Source organism: Salmo trutta, chromosome 14 (genome assembly GCF_901001165.1).
Source record: "Salmo trutta chromosome 14, fSalTru1.1, whole genome shotgun sequence".
NCBI lineage: Eukaryota > Metazoa > Chordata > Actinopteri > Salmoniformes > Salmonidae > Salmo > Salmo trutta.
Genome location: NC_042970.1, coordinates 30968666 through 30986013, shown reverse-complemented (window position 1 = coordinate 30986013; position 17348 = coordinate 30968666). Strand labels below are relative to the sequence as shown.

The 17348-nt window shown below is 41.7% G+C and overlaps 1 protein-coding gene across 3 annotated transcripts; it reads left to right on the top strand.

The window, feature by feature from the left end:
- The first annotated feature begins 7779 nt into the window (after window positions 1-7779).
- On the top strand, window positions 7780-14022 carry cdkn1a (cyclin dependent kinase inhibitor 1A). 3 transcript variants are annotated; one of them, XM_029775276.1, is made up of 3 exons: window positions 7780-7852; window positions 11598-12031; window positions 12213-14022. In XM_029775276.1, the coding sequence occupies exons 1-3, from the start codon at window positions 7782-7784 to the stop codon at window positions 12266-12268; spliced, it is 561 nt and encodes a 186-aa protein (XP_029631136.1). In that variant the 5' UTR covers window positions 7780-7781; the 3' UTR covers window positions 12269-14022. The 3 variants fall into 3 exon arrangements, with proteins under 3 accessions (XP_029631136.1, XP_029631138.1, XP_029631137.1); XM_029775278.1 differs by lacking the exon at window positions 7780-7852 and adding an exon at window positions 8915-9137; XM_029775277.1 differs by lacking the exon at window positions 7780-7852 and adding an exon at window positions 10942-11050.
- Window positions 14023-17348: the final 3326 nt, after the last annotated feature.

Below are 17348 nucleotides of genomic sequence, written 5' to 3'. Positions count from 1 at the left end.
AGGGGGGGCGGGGTGCGCAACTCAATAGTAGGAAGGTGTTCTTAATGTTTTGTACACAGTGTATACTGCATTCAAGTCATGGCTCATCCTATATAACTACTGTTATACACCTTGTCTGTTCACATACTGTCTATACACACCATTCATATACTGCATATTAGAATTAACTGTCAAGAATACAGTCTGTACTGTAAATACACAGTACAAAACCCCATAGCAAAATGGATAGAACTGCAGGAAATTGGCTTCTGGACCTGAGTCTGGAATATAAATATATAGCCCTTATTACATCAGTAGATATCTCAAAGTGCTGTACAGAAACCCAGCCTAAAACCCCAAACGGCAAGCAATGTAGGTGTAGAAGCACGGTGGCTAGGAAAAACTCCCTAGAAAGGCCAAAACCTAGGAAGAAACCTAGAGATGAACCAGGCTATGAGGGGTGGCCAGTCCTCTTCTGGCTGTGCCGGGTGGAGATTATAACAGATCATGGCCAAGATGTTCAAATGGTCAAATAATAATCACAGTAGTTGTCGAGGGTGCAACAGGTCAGCACCTCAGGAGTAAATGTCAGTTGGCTTTTCATAGCCAATCATTGAGAGTATCTCTACCACTCCTGCTGTCTCTAGAGTTGAAAACAGCAGGTCTGGGACAGGTAGCACGTCCGGTGAACAGGTCAGGGTTCCATAGCCGCAGGCAGAGCAGTTGAAACTGGAGCAGCAGCACGGCCAGGTGGACTGGGGACAGCAAGGAGTCATCATGCCAGGTAGTCCTGAGGCATGGTATAGGGCTCAGGTCCTCTGAGAGAAAGAAAGAAAAAGAGAATTAGAGAGAGCATACTTAAATTCACACAGGACACCGGATAAGACAGGAGAAATACTCCAGATATAACAGATTGACCCTAGCCCCCGACACATAAACTACTGCAGCATAAATACTGGAGGCTGAGACAGGAGGGGTCAGGAGACACTGTGGCCCCATCTGATGATACCCCCGGACAGGGCCAAACAGGCAGGATATAACCCCACCCACTTTGCCAAAGCACAGCCCCCACACCACTAGAGGGACATCTTCAAACACCAACTTACCATCCTGAGACAAGGCCAAGTATAGCCCACAAATATCTCCGCCACGGCACAACCCAGACAGGAAGACCACATAAGTGACGCACCCCTCCTATGGACGGCATGGAAGAGCACCAGTAAGCCAGTGACTCAGCCCCTGTAATAGGGTTAGAGGCAGAGAATCCCAGTGGAGAGAGGGGAACCGGCCAGGCAGTGACAGCAAGGGCAGTTCGTTGCTCCTGTAGATTTTACATTTTAGTCAATTAGCAGACGCTCTTATCCAGACCAACTTACAGTAGTGAATGCATACATTTCATTTCATGCATTTTTTTTGTACTGGCCCCCCGTGGGAATCGAACCCACAACCCTGGCGTTGCACACACCATGCTGGCGTTGCAAACACCATGCTCTACCAACTGTGCCTTTCCGTTCACCTTCACACTCCTGGGCCAGACTACACTCAATCATAGGACCTACTGAAGAGATGAGTCTTCAATAAGGACTAAAAGGTTGAGACCGAGTCTGCGTCTCTCACATGGGTAGGCAGACCATTCCATAAAAATGGAGCTCTATAGGAGAAAGCCCTGCCTCCAGCTGTTTGCTTAGAAATTCTAGGGACAATTAGGAGGCCTGTGTCTTGTGACCGTAGCGTACGTGTAGGTATGTACGGCAGGACCAAATCGGAAAGATGGGTAGGAGCAAGCCCATGCAATGCTTTGTGGCTTAGCAGTAAAAACTTGAAATCAGCCCTAGCCTTAACAGGAAGCCAGTGTAGGGAAGCTAGCACTGGAGTAATATGATACATTTTTTTGGTTCTAGTCAGGATTCTAGCAGCCGTATTTAGCACTAACTGAAGTTTATTTAGTGCTTTATCCGGGTAGCCGGAAAGTAGAGCATTGCAGTAGTCTAACCTAGAAGTGACAAAAGCACGGATTAATTTTTCTGCATCCTTTTTGGACAGAAAATTTCAGATTTTTGCAATGGTACGTAGATGGAAAAAAGCTGTCCCTTGAAACAGTCTTGATATGTTTGTCAAAAGAGAGATCAGGGTCCAGAGTAACGCTTAGGTCCTTCACAGTTTTATTTGAGACGACTGTACAACCGTCAAGATTAATTGTCAGATTCAACAGAAGATCTCTTTGTTTCTTGGGACCTAGAACAAGCATCTCTGTTTTGTCCGAGTTTAAAAGTAGAAAGTTTGCAGCCATCCACTTCCTTATGTCTGAAACACAGGCTTCCAGCGAGGGCAATGTTGGGGCTTCACCATGTTTCATCAAAATGTACAGCTGTGTGTCATCCGCATAGCAGTGAAAGTTAACATTTTGTTTTAGAATGACATCCCCAAGAGGTCTATACTGTATACATAAAGTTGGTGGTTACGTTCAAAGTTCTTGTGTTGAATTCCCTCCATTATTACAAAGCAAGAGTGTATTACAGGCTTTCTGGGTGTCCGTAAAGAGTTATGTTTCAGAGTTTTGTTATGTAATCATGTGAATTTAGTGGAGTTGTGAGTGTTTAACCCATTCATGATAACATCTGTCTGACGAAGTGGCCTAGTCATTTGTGTAATATTCCACTGGTCCTGTGGCCCTTGTTAAGGTCAACGACATCATGAACTTTACCAAGTACCTGGTTGCCTCTGCTCGGAGGCTGACACTTGGCCGCAAGTGGATCTTCCAGCAAGACAATAACCCCAAGCACACATCAAAATCCACAAATAAATGGTTAATTAACCACAAAATCTACAGAAACAGGTGCTAATAATTGTGACCCCTATCTTTTTGAGTTTTTTTTAATTAATTGTTACACAAAATCTCTTTCTCTGAGCAATTGTGTTAGTATAAAATAATATATATATTTTGCATGCAATATAGCTCAGTATTTTAATTATTTATTTTATACAGTAAATTTTGCATGTAAACCATGTGTTTGATGTATTTGATACCATTTCACCCATTCCGCTCCAGCCATTACGACGAAGCCCGTCATCCCCAATTAAGGTGCCACCAACCTCCTAGTAAACTGTATATATACGAGATGTAATCCGAAATACAAGATTAAAATCGAGCAATAGTCTGTAGGGTGAAAATATTATCAAATGTCTTGTGAATGAAGAGACTGATGAACAGCGCAGCGTGTGTAACTGACAAAGAAAGGAACAGGGCTTACCAAAAATTGACTTTTTGTCAATTCTTCACTCAACAATGTAGATTTTATTTGAAATGATTTGACAGTCTGTTTTAATATGTCATACACCACATGACCAAAAGTATGTGGACACCTGTTCGTCTTACATCTCATTCCAAAATCATGGGCATTATGGAGTTGGTCCCACCTTTGCCTGGTTCATCCTTGGGAGCAATTTCCAAATGCCCGAAGGTACCACGTTCATCTGTACAAACAATAGTATGCAAGTATAAACACCATGGGACCACGCAACCATCATACTGCTCAGGAAGGAGACGTGTTCTGTCTCCTAGAAATGAACGTACTTTGGTGCAAAAAGTGCAAATCAATCCCAGAACAACAGCAAAAGACCTTGTGAAGATGCTGGAGGAATCAGGTACAAAAGTATCTGTATCCACAGTAAAACGAGTCCTATATCGACATAACCTGAAAGGCTGCTCAGCAAGGAAGAAGCCATTGCTCCAAAACCACCATAGAAAAGCCAGACTACGGTATGCAACTGCACATGGGGGCAAAGATCGTACTTTTTGGAGAAATGTCCTCTGGTCTGATGAAACAAAAATAGAACTGTTTGGCCATAATGACCATCGTTATGTTTGGAGGAAAAATGGGGAGGCTTGCAAGCCGAAGAACACCATCCCAACCGTGAAGCACAGGGGTGGCAGAATCATGTTGTGGGGGTGCTTTGCTGCAGGAGGGACTGGTGCACTTCACAAAATAGATGGTATCATGAGGCAGGAAAATGATGTGGATATATTGAAGCAACATCTCAAAACATCAGTCAGAAAGTTAAAGCTTGGTCGCAAATGGGTCTTCAAAATGGACATTGACCCTAAGCATACTTCCAAAGTTGTGGCAAAATGGCTTACGGACAACAAAGTCAAGGTATTGGAGTGGCCATAACAAAGCCCTGACCTCAATCCCATAGACAATTTGTTGGCAGAACTGAAAAAGCGTGTGCGAGCAAGGAGGCCTACAAACCTGACTCAGTTACACCAGCTCTGTCAGGAGGAATGGGCCAAAATTCACCCAACTTATTGTGGGAAGCTTGTGGAAGGCTACCCGAAACGTTTGACCCAAGTTAAACAATTTAAAGGCAATGCTACCAAATACTAATTGAGTGTATGTGTAACCGATGTGAAATGGCTAGCTAGCTAGTTAGCGGTGGTGCGCGCTAATAGCGTTTCAATCGGTGACATCACTCGCTCTGAGACCTTGAAGTGGAGCGGCTTTTGTGGAGCGATGGGTAACGGTTTCGAGCCCAGGTAGGGGCGAGTAGAGGGACGGAAGCAATACTGTTACAGATGTAAACGTCTAACCCACTGGGAATGTGATGAAAGAAATAAAAGCTGAAATTAATCATTCTCTACTATTATTCTGACATTTCACATTCTTAAAATAAAGTGGTGATCCTAACTGACCTAAGACAGGGTATTTTTACTAGGATTAAATGTCAGGAATTGTGCAAAACTGAGTTTAAATGTATTTGGCTAAGGTGTATGTAAACTTCCGACTTCAACTGTACTTAAAGGATTTAGATAGTCAAAAAAGAGAGTGAAGGATCTCACAGAAAGGGGAAAAAGACAGGAGCGAAGGAAATGGCGGGTCAGATAGGCAAAACACAGCGAGAGATTGAGAGCAGTAACAACAGTGTTGACCCCCCCCATCCACTCCAGACAGTGAACCCAGTACTGCAAGGTCAGAATTAAGACAACGTGTCTGTAGGAAGACATATGTACTCTGTATCTACATAGTTACTTAAAGGGATAGTTCACCCAAATTACAAAATAACATATTGGTTTCCTTACCATGTATGCAGTCTATGGACAAGGTATGACAGCAAGCCATGCTTTTGTTTACCTGGCCACTGTTTCAAATGCTAAATCTTTTGCATTTGTGGCACAAAACCAAAGCATTGATTGCTGTCATACCTTGTCCATAGACTGCTTACACAGTAAGGAAACCAATATGTAATTTCGTAATTCAGATGAACTATCCATTTAAGTAGGCCTACGTAATATTTGTCACATGGCACTAGAATTGATATATACTGTTTAACAAGCTACGTAGTTTTGTGGATAGGCGTGACAGAGTAGGATTTCATGTTTGTATTATGTTGCATGCATCTTACACTGGAAATCGAATACAATTATATATTACATCTTTACAGACAATGAATCCAAGGGACCGAGAGTGCGCGGGAGAGAAGCACAGATAGGCAGAAGAAGTTGGAAGAGAAGTTGGAAAAGTACAAAGCTCCACTTCGTCCAGATGTCATCGAGTCTCACCCCAGGGACAATGGTGTATCGTGAACTACAACGAACAACCATACCCTGGCATTATACTGGAGGTTGAAGAACAGAGTAAAGTGCATGCACAGGAATTGTGTCAACAAGTTCTACTGGCCAAGCCCAAGAGATGATATCAACTGGTATGCGGATGACCAGATTGTTTGTCTGATGCCAGAGCCACTGCCAGTGAACAAAAGATCAGTTCAAATTTGCAACAGTATCTGAAAGTACTTGGAGGAGGACCTGACTGTGTGAAAGTGGCAGATGTGAACTGGCTACTAGTAAAGAAGCTGTCAGTAGCTAGAAAGCAATGGAGATTGGCTCAGAGATGATAAGAGATGGACGCGACACAATAACATGGCAAAGGCAAACATATCTGAAGTAAAAGTGAAGAACACTACAAGAAAAATTCCATTAACATGTTTTACAGCATACAAAATGTTCGTATCAATCTGGTTAGGAAAACAGTTTCAGTTTATGTTCAATGTTAGGGTTTCTAATGTTCTAGTGGACATGTTTTTTATGTTTGTATGACAATGTGTCACAACCTGATCTGTTTCACCTGTCCTTGTCTCCACCCCCTCCAGGTGTCACCCATCTTCCCCATAATCCCTTGGGTATTTAAACCTGTGTTTTCTGTCTGTCTGTGCCACGTTGTCTTGTATGTTCCAAGCCAAACAGTGTGTTTTTCCCCGTGACCATGCCTTTCCTATTCTCTTTTGCTAGTCCTCCCGGTTTTGACCCTTGCCTCTTTTCTGGACTCTGTACCTGCCTGCCTGCCCTGACCTCGAGCCTGCCTGCCACACTGTATCTCCTGGACTCTGAACTGGTTTTGACCTTTTGCCTGTCCCTTTTGGATTTAATAAATATCAGACTCAAACCATCTGCATCTGGTTCTCGACTTGTGCCCTTATACAATGTTGTGTTATGAAATACATTTTAGTCAATAGGCTTCATCTTTTGGTCTTAATCTTTGACCAATAACCCTCATTTTATTGCTCATATTAAATCAACCCATCTTGTGAAATCTGAAATGATTTGTAATTAAAAATATTACTAATAAATTGATAACATTTGTTTGAAATAATCATATGTTTGTCATTGGTTTCACATTGTGTCAATGGTGTTACATTGCGTCATTGGTATTATACTGTATGGCATATTGGTGTTCTGGCATCAGTTGGTAGAGCATGGTGTTTGCAACGCCAGGGTTGTGGGTTCGATTCCCACAGAGAACCAGTACGGGGGAAAAAAATGTATGAAATGTATGCGTTCACTACTGTAAGTCGTTCTGGATAAGAGCGTCTGCTAAATGACTAAAATGTAAATGTAAGTTGCCCAATTTAATTGAATATGGTTTTTGTATCTACCTAACTGTTGCTACATTCATTTGTAAACATTTTAAAGATATGATCATTTGATTTTGATGACTCAACCTCTATTTCTGATGTTACAAAAAAAACAATAGTATAAATGGAAAAATGTCAGACAATAGAACTTTACACATGCATGTTTAAAGTAAATTATTACTAATCTAAACAATTTCTTAATATTATCATTAACATTTTCTGTATTTCATTATATATGAAAATGAAAGACTGAAATTAGTTTCCAGAAAGCCTGAATTGTCATCTAAAATATAGGTAACACCAGTTACAAAAAGGCAGCACAAGCATTTTATGTAATGTTGTAAAAATATAAATATGTTAAGGTGTAATTTATGTTGATTTATAATGTTAAGGGGTTAACTATATCTGACTAAGATTTGATTAAAAAAAAACTATTTGTAAAAGTTGGCTGTTCAAAAAGACACCATTTTCATAGAATGACCCACATGTATTTCCAAATTTATTTTTGCAATGCTCGCGAACGCGACGCGGGCGGTGTGATCAGCATTTGGGTCATCTAGCGACTTCAAGCACCAAATCAAGCAACCAAAAGAGATTATCACTGAAAAATTGTTGGCAACACTGATCATGCCCCCAAAATTGAGAAAACCCATAGGAATAGATAGAGGACTCATTTTTATATCTCAGCCATTATAGCGTCTATGACAACATGGGTAGCGCTATTGAGGCCCATAGGAATCCCCACCCATTTGACTACTTTGGTTGCAGTCCAAACACTTAAAAGAAACACCCTATCCCCTCAGACGTCAAATTAAGTGGACACTTCTGTTGTCATATCATGACGTCTGACGAGTATACACTTGCAAGGCAAGGACGGAAGGACAGATTTTTAAATGGACCGCCCATTCCCAGAAATGCGTCACTCGTTCAACGCGATGATTGTGTTTTCAGCTACCGGTAGCTTGTGAGTGCTTTATATGAGCTACAGTCAATTATGATTGCATGTCTACTTACATTAAATATATAATTATTGATATACGCCTACTGTATGATAGCTAGCTAAATAACGTTAGCCTGCATAGCTAGAACTTCTGAAGAAGGAACATGTTTTATTTATACAATTTCCAAAAGCTAACCAAACAAAAACATTACTTTTACAAGACGTGTTTGTGCCGTCATGTAACAGATTTCTAACTTATTTACATTCGTTTTTACTTACACTTGTATGTTGACTATTGACATTGACGTTACTTTTTGGCGGACTTTTCTTAGTGGATGTACAATCGTCGCGAATTGAATTATGCGGAGTTTCAGGCCCCGAAGTGAACATAATTGTACAGTACATTCACAAACTCGACTAAAAACGAGGGATGAGGGGTTTACGTTGGAAATGTACCTTGCTTGGCTCATCATTTGGACCGCCCTCCAAGATGGTGACGGGGATTCCCCAAGGGCATAAAAACTGGACAGTTTCATCTCAATCTCTTCATTCAAAGGCAATGATGGACACTTAATGACAGTTATGGCTGCTTTGCGTGATGAATTGTTCCCGTACCTTCTTGCCCTTTGTGCTGTTGTCTATGCCCAATAATGTTTGTACCATGTTTTGTGCTGCTGCCATGTTATTGTCATGTTGTGTTGCTGCCTTGCTATGTTGGTGTCTAGGTCTCTTTATTTACATTTACATTTAAGTCATTTAGCAGACGCTCTTATCCAGAGCATGTAGCGTTGTTGCCTCTTTTGTCCAATATTTATTTTTAATCCCAGCCCCGTCCCGCAGGAGGCATTTTGGTAGGCTGTCATTGTAAATAAGAATTTGTTCTTAACTGACTTGCCTAGTTAAATAAATGTTAAATTAAAGAAATCAAGTGGACGAGGGTGTGTCTTTTATACGTTTGAACCGCAGCCTTTGACTACTTTAAAATGGCTGAAGCATGGGGGAAGGTGCTGCCGATGTTAAAATTGCTTTTTGGCCACTAGAGGCCTCTATCATTCTCTACTATAAAACCCCACTTCTGCATCACTAGAACACTTTGAGAAAGGTATCGAGCAAAGAGAAGCGAACCTCAGTGAGGGATTGAGTTGATTTAGTTGTGCCACAAGGATTTCGTTTTGAGAAAATTGATATGCTAAGAAAAAGTTTACTTAACGTTGGCTAACGTCGTTTCTTTCATTTTATCTTCAAAGAGTAGCCTGCATAAACCTAAAAAGGGACCTTTGGCTGACGTTTACATTAGGCTAGTTTCAATGTAAGTAAAATCTTAAAATATCTATGCATGCTATTTTTTTTATATAAATTGAAAAGGCTTGTCGATTTGTAGGCTATAGACCGATAGAAATGTATTATTTCATACAACTGAACGAAGGCAAGTTGTAGTCATCCTCACAGTTAACCTTGCTGTTGGTGGCTATGGTTCGATAAGATACGTTTTTGTCAATGATACAATGTATTTGCTTATTAGTCATACATTTGTCATTTTACACTGGGTCAACAACATCAGTCCACTGGAAACCGTGTGTATTGATTTCCTCAGTTACCCGGTTCAAACGTTTTTCAGATTCACGTGGGGTGTAGTAGTAAGTGGGCAGGTTCTGAAGTCATGTGCGTCTGCTATATTTCTCCCGCCACTTACTTGAATCCGCCCCTTTCAGTGATGCCAACGGAGAGCTCTTTCGGTGGAAAGAGGAAATAAGGGTTTCTCCAGTCACGTTTCCATATTTTTGTAGACTATTCGTTTACTGTAGCTAGTTAACTCGGTTTGTATTGTTTTAAATGACATCGGACATGGTATCATGAAGATACTGTAAGATTAGACCCACATCGACCACATACTCGACCCTCTGTTTGATATGTTCACTTCACATAAGTTAACATTTTGAAAAGTGTATTTTTGAGTACTTATAACAGAAATACCTAGTAATGGATAATACAGGGATTTTAATGTCTCCCTCAGAGTCTAGTTATATAAAAACAAGCTGAGGCCTTAAATATGATTTGTAATGTAACTTCTAACTACACTGATGTCTTAGTCATGGGGCATGCCTTCAAATTCTCAGACATGTCTCATGTAATGACCTCAGGCCAGTCTGTTCTGCAGCCTTGCCCATGTGTGACTGCCCACCCTGTCAGGTGATTTCTCTCAGCAGACAGACAGGGAAAGAGCGACACAGAGAAGTAGACTAGAGTAGATCAATCCACAGCAGTTTGGAGCCCCTTGTGATATGATTTTCTCTCCCAGGATTTTTAAAAACAAAATGAGAACAGAAAAGTCCAACTCATGAGGATGTTGTGGGATGGGGTTGAGTTTGCTTTGAGTGGAATTGTGTGTAAATAACTTGACTGACTGTACCAGATCTACTTCGTTTGTTCTGGCACATTTCCCCCTGCATGTCTCCAAAGGGCCCCATCCTGGATATCTCCTACAATTTAGTATACAAGATCCCATCTTCCCCCACTTCCTACTTCCCATGCACTTCAAAGAAATAATACATTTGCAACTCTATATGTGTAAAAATGATCATAGAACTGATTTTCTTGCATGGCAATGACTGGTAAAGAATGGGGTTCCTTGTCAAAAATGTATAAGTTTAGCTTACAGTTACATAAATACAGCTTGCATAATTATATCCTAAGGGAGTGATAGAAGCCTCTGCTTCCCCCAGGGTAAACTGTGTTATTGCAAGGGAAGGTTCTTTACCATGAGAGTGCTCTGTGGTCATAGAGCAAGAATATGAGGGCTGGGATTTGACACTCAACACACCTAAACCCCTATTTAACCATTGTCTGACAGGGAAATAGATAGAAAATTGTGAAACCACCTAATTTATGAAACATGACAATAGTGTCAGTTGATAGTAGTGGTACATTCAGACTAGTTATGTAATTACATGAAATATGTTTTGCTTAAATTATGGATGAACACTGGTGCCTAGTAGTTATTGTACTACAGTCATAAGGGTTGATGTTCAGGGCTTGTCTCTACATGTCCATAGAGCTTTGCCCAGACATGTACTAGATCAGGAAAGTAGGAAGGCTTTATGAATCACTGTCTGATGGCTGGCTGTTAAATATAACTGCTGCATCCTCAATACACAGTCCAGTTCCTCCGTTACACATATGAAGTACAATTAAGATTTTGAGAGGTTTACTTGTGCATAAATGGTAAGTTCTTTATTGGTTGTGGTAGGCTATACAACTTGTTACATTTAGTATTGTTTAAGTGATTATGGTTTGCTAGTTGGTTTTTGAATTATAATGGAATATCAGATTATAGGATGCCATTTACTAATTTGTTTTTGGTGATAGGGTGATTAAGATCATTTCATTATGTTAGTTTAGTACCGTAGTTGAGGTTTAAATCTGCGAGAAACAGTCTTGGTCTTACATATATTCTTGCTATCATCTTTACCTATGTTCAGAGAAGTATCTGATTGGTTGCAGTGGAACATTGCATTATTTTTATTTTTTTACCACTTCAGTGCTTTTAGATAATTTTGCTATTCTGTAGAAGCCTCAAGAAGAGGACTCAATAGTGTGACATACTCAAAGTACATCCGGTGTCTACATTTGATATGACTTCTTTTCACATGATCTTACTGATGACGTTACTGTTTCCTGGACAGCGGCTCAGACCACTATCCTCTTGCTGTGCTCTGTGTGCCCAGTCAACTAACCATGCTATCCTCTCCCTGTGTCCCATGCAATCTAGAACCAGAACAACCATGGCCAGTCGTAAGCGCATCCTGAGCTCTCCGGAGAAAAGTCCTGCCAGGCAGAACCTGTTTGGCCCAGTTGACCGTGAGCAGCTGCAGCAGGATTACCAGGACACCCTGCGCAGAGACCTGGAGGACGCCTGTCGCCGCTGGGGCTTCGACTTCCTGTCAGATAAGCCTCTGGCTGGGGGAGACTTCCAGTGGGAGGAGGTTCTGGGCACCAAGGTGCCTCTCTTCTACCTGCCCTGCCTGTTGGGTCAGGGGGATGCACAGAAGATTGGAGGGCTGGCAGCATCCACAGGGAGGGTCAGGGCGGGGCCATGGCACCGTGGAAAGGAAAACATCCCTTGCACCCCTGAGAAGTACGGAGCCAACCTCCAGAACCTGGAGAAACCGAACAAACTGAAGAGGAAACAGACCAACCTCACAGGTAGGAGGATTGGTGTGGTGGGTGGATGGAGGGGATGTTTTTTAGGTAGGGGATGTTTTTTAGGTAGGGGATGTTTTTTTGGGGAGGGTTTATAAGTTGGTAGGGTTGAACTGCTGGTTTACTTCAATTAAGTTTTGAACACCGAGTCCAATGCTAATAAAACATCTATTGGTGTCTGCAGATTTCTACCAAGCCAAGAAGAGAGTGGTGGGTACGTCGCTTAAGTCAGGCCGGTGATTTCAGAGACACCGTCACAGCTGCCAGGGAGCCAACAGTCGGACAAAACCACAGCAAGCACTACTTCTCTCAGGAACCCACATGCTGAACAGACTCTGAGTACATACAGTACACTTACCTGGAGGAATACATAACCAATCCTCTAAACAAATGCAGTGAAAAATGAAACAACCTATTTTATTGCATCCATTACCGATGCATACTGTTTTATTTTTATATCCATGTAGGTTAACTGATGTACTAATGATTTCAATGTAAGGGGGCTTGTGTTCTCCCTGTGGTAAGGGAGGGACATTCTAATGGTGCATCCATGACCATTTGTGAGTCATGAAAGAACATCCTAAACCTTTATGACCGTTTAGTGTAAGAAAGACTTGAAAATCTAAGTCTGGACAGTTAAGGTTCTGTATTCCACAGCACTGAAATAGACCAATCGAAACCATGCCTCGGTCTACGCATAAATCGTCTTGTTTTGATGACATCTTGACATTATAAAACCATACTGTTTACGGTGCTGAGTTTGAATCTACTGTAATATAGTGTCACATTGAGAGGACTTGAAAAAATGACCACAACAACACAATAGTCTTCAACAATCTTTTCAGGTCAAATTTCAAATGTCCAAATGTATGGATTGATGTTTTTTTCATTATGCTGTGTCTCATGAAGAGGGTCAGGAATCATGCTGTTGTCTGTCATTTGCAAGCACTTCCTTTCCAAAGTATGTTCTGTTGTACATGAGATTGCACAAGTTTTTAAATATGTATCTCAACATGTACTCATAGGAATCTACTTGAAGGGTACCGCTGTGCATAAAATAATGCAAACTCCTATATAGAAATGGCACCTATTATTATTATTTTTTTAACTAGGCAAGTCAGTTAAGAACAAATTCTTATTTTCAATGACGGCTTAGGAACAGTGGGTTAACTGCCTTGTTCAGGGGCAGAATGACAGATTTTTACCTTGTCAGCTCGGGGATTTGATCTTGCAACCTTCCGGTTACTAGTCCAACGCTCTAAACGCTAGGCTACCTGCCGCCCAATGTCCCCCTTTCTACCTAACTAGGACTTCTTGCTATAATACTCTTGGGAATTTGTTGATAGGGACCTCCGCAATGTTCTTTCAAGCTTTTCAAGTATTTTTACAAAGTCTATTTAGCATCTGGCCATCTGAACACAAAGCCAGACATTCAAGTTTCCTTAGATAAGTATCAGCTTTATCTTAATATCAAACTGTTAAGCAGTGAAACATTTAACGTTTTCTTGCAGTATTGCACAACATTTTTTTTCATGTAGCCAACAGCAGGTACAAGTGCCTGTATGGTATTTGAATCTAAACCGAGAGAATTTGTGTCCTCAGAAACAGCTATTTTTGACTAAGCTACAGCCTCTGTTTTCTATTTTATTTGAAGTTTTTATCTTCCTCAAACATTGGTGCATAACGGTTATTTATTGTTATGATGGCTGATCCTGCTGCTATGGGTAATTCGAATGGTGGTTTGACAACATCACTGTATGGCAACATTCCAAACTTAACTAATAGCTTTGCTTAATGTTCAGAGCACCTTATGCACTGCTATGCAAATATAAACATACATTACCCCAAAAGTGCACCTATTTTTGTAGATGTTGGTGCACTGGCTTACATAGTGTTTTCATAGCTACAACCAAGACATTCTTATTTATTGTAAAACAAGGTAGATATGTGTAATTGGTTAATTGACAATAAATTCATACTGTGCAATTGGAAAGTATTCAGACCCCTTGACTTTTTCCACATTTTGTTATGTTACAGCCTTATTCTAAAATGGATTTAAAAAATAAAATAAAAAAAGCATTTTCCCTCATCAATCTACACACACTACCTATAATGACAAAGCGAAAACAGGTTTTTAGACATTTATGCAAAAAAACAAATACCTTACATAAGTATTCAGACCGTTTGCTATGAGACTCGCAATTGAGCTCAGGTGCTTCCTGTTTCCATTGATCATCCTTGATGTTTCTACAACTTTTTATTTAACTAGGCAAGTCAGTTAAGAACAAATTATTATTTACAATGACGGCCTACCAAAAGGCCTCCTGTGGGGACAGGCTGGGATTAAAAATATAGGACAAAACACACCAAGACGAGAGACCTAAGACAACAGCATGGCAGCAACACATGACAACAACATGGTAGCAGCACAAAACAGGGTACAAACAGTATTGGGCACAGATAACAGCACAAAGGGCAAGAAGGTAGAGACAACAATACATCACGCAAAGCAGCCACAACTGTCATTAAGAGTGTCCATGATTAAGTCTTTGAATGAAGAGATTGAGATGAAACTGTCCAGTTTGAGTGTTTGTTGCAGCTCGTTCCAGTCGCTAGCTGCAGCGAACTGGAAAGAGGAGCGACCCAGGGATGTGTGTGCTTTGGGGACCTTTAACAGAATGTGACTGGCAGAACGGGTGTTGTATGTGGAGGATGAGGGCTGCAGTAGGTATCTCAGATAGGGGGGAGTGAGGCCTAGGAGGGTTTTTATAAATAAGCGTCAACCAGTGGGTCTTGTGACGGGTATACAGAGATTACCAGTCCTATAAGAAGCATTGCTGGAAAATCAGATGGCCGAATGGTAAAGGACATCTAGCCGCTTGAGAGCACCCTTACCTGCCGATCTATAAATTACGTCTCCATAATCTAGCATGGGTAGGATGGTCATCTGAATCAGGGTTAGTTTGGCAGCTGGGGTGAAAGAGGAGCGAGAGAAGGGCAGTGTACCATCTAGCCATACTGTCAAGTACTTATATGAGGTGACTTCAAGCTCTAAACCCTCAGAGGTAGTAATCACACCTGTGGGGAGAGGGGCATTCCTCTTACCAAACCACATGACCTTTGTTTTGGAGGTGTTCAGAACAAGGTTAAGGGTAGAGAAAGCTTGTTGGACACTCAGAAAGCTTTGTTGTAGAGCGTTTAGCACAAAATCCGGGGAGGGGCCAGCTGAGCATAAGACTGTATAATCTGCATATAAATGGATGAGAGAGCATCCTACTGCCTGAGCTATGTTGTTGATGTAAATTGTGAAGAGCGTGGGGCCTAGGATCAAGCCTTGGGGTACACCCTTGGTGACAGGCAGTGGCTGAGACAGCAGATGTTCTGACTTTATACACTGCACTCTTTGAGAGAGGTAGTTAGCAAACCAGGCCAAATACCCCTTAGAGACACCAATACTCCTTAGCCGGCCCACAAGAATGGAATGGTCTACCGTATCAAAAGCTTTGGCCAAGTCAATAAAAATAGCAGCACAACATTGCTTAGACTCAAGGGCAATGGTGCCATCATTGAGGACCATTAAGGTTGCAGTGACACATCCATAAACTGAGCGGAAACCAGATTGCATACCAGAGAGAATACTATAGACATCAAGAAAGCCAGTCAGTTGATTATTGTCAAGTTTTTCCAACACTTTTGATAAACAGGGCAAAATAGAAATAGGCCTATAACAGTTAGGATCAGCTTGATCTCTCCTTTAAATAAAGGATGAACCGTTGCTGCCTTCCAAGCAATGGGAACCTCCCCAGAGAGGAGAGACAGGTTAAAAAGGTCAGAGATAGGCTTGGCGATTATTAGAATAAGAAGAGGGTGGGAGATGAGGAAATGTTGGACGGGCAAGGAGGCATGGCTGGGTCAAATAGGAATCCTGACTTAATGAAGTGATGATTAAAAAGCTCAGCCATGTGCTTCTTGTCAGTAACAACCACATCATCAACTTTAAAGGATCATGGGCAGCTGTGAGAAGGAGGGTTTATTCTCCAGGTCTTTAACCATTTTCCAGAACTTCTTGGGGTTATCCCCACAGAAAGAGAGAACTGCTCCTTAAAGTAACTAACTTTGGCCTTCCGGAAAGCCTGAGTGCACTTATTTCTCACTTGCCTGAGTGAGAGCCAGTCAGCCTGAGTATGTGTGTGCCGAGCCTTTCGCCAAATGCAATTCATGAGGTGGAGTAATTGCAAGATCACGGTCGAACCAGGGGCTAAATCTGTTTTTAATTCTCATTTCCTTTACGGTGGCGTGTTTGTTAACAATATCACTGAAAATATTGACATGAGGCCAAGACATGAAGGATTGCTCATTAAAGTTTTTTTATCAAGCATCTTTGACAAATCAGGACAGGTCGTTTGACTGAGCAGCCATTACGAACACAGGCTGTAAACCAGTGATCACTAAAGTCATTACAGAAAACACCAGACTCCAACCTGTGGTATATTCAATTGATTGGACATGATTTGGAAAGGCACACACTTGTCTATATAAGATCCCACAGTTGACAGTGCATGTCAGAGCAAAAACCAAGCCATGAGATCGAAGGAATTGTCTATAAAGCTCAGAGACAGGATTGCATCGAGGCACAGATCTGGGCAATGGTACCAAAACATTTCTGCAGCATTGAAGGTCCCCAAGAACACAGTGGCCTCCATCATTCTTAAATGAAAGTTTGGAACCACCAAGACTCTTCCGAGAGTTGGCTGCCTGGCCAAACTGAGCAATTGGGGGAGAAGGGCCTTGGTCAGGGAGGTGACCAAGAACCCGATGGTCACTGTGACAGAGCTCCAGAGTCCCTCTGTGGAGAACCTTCTAGAAGGACAACCATCTCTTCAGCACTCAACCAATCAGGCCTTTGTGGTAAAGCGGACAGACGGAAGCCACTCCTCAATAAAAGGCACATGACAGTCCGCTTGGAGTTGACCAAAAGGCACCTAAAGAACTCTTGGAGGAAACCTGGCACCATCCCTACGGTGAAGCATGGTGGTGGCAGCATCATGCTGTGGGGATGTTTTTTAGTGGCAGGGACTGGGAGACTAGTCAGGATCAAGGAATAGATGAATGGAGCAAGGTACAGAGAGATCCTTGATGAAAACCTGCTCCAGCCTGGGGTGAAGCTTCACCTTCCAACAGGACAATGACCTAAGCACACAGCCAAGACAACGCAGGAGTGGCTTTGGGACAAGTCTCTGAATGTCCTTGAGTGGCCCAGCCAGAGCCCGGACTTGAACCTGATCTAACATCTCTGGAGAGACCTGAAAATGCTGTGCAG

What these genes read in the sequence shown, in the direction of transcription:
- cdkn1a (XM_029775276.1), top strand. Translation starts at nt 7,782, where the DNA reads ATGGACCGCCCATTCCCAGAAATGCGTCACTCGTTCAACGCGATGATT. An exon ending in TTTTCAGCTACCGGTAGCTT is followed by an intron (nt 7,853 to 11,597) that starts GTGAGTGCTTTA and finishes CATGCAATCTAG; the next exon opens with AACCAGAACAACCATGGCCA. An exon ending in GAAACAGACCAACCTCACAG is followed by an intron (nt 12,032 to 12,212) that starts GTAGGAGGATTG and finishes TGGTGTCTGCAG; the next exon opens with ATTTCTACCAAGCCAAGAAG.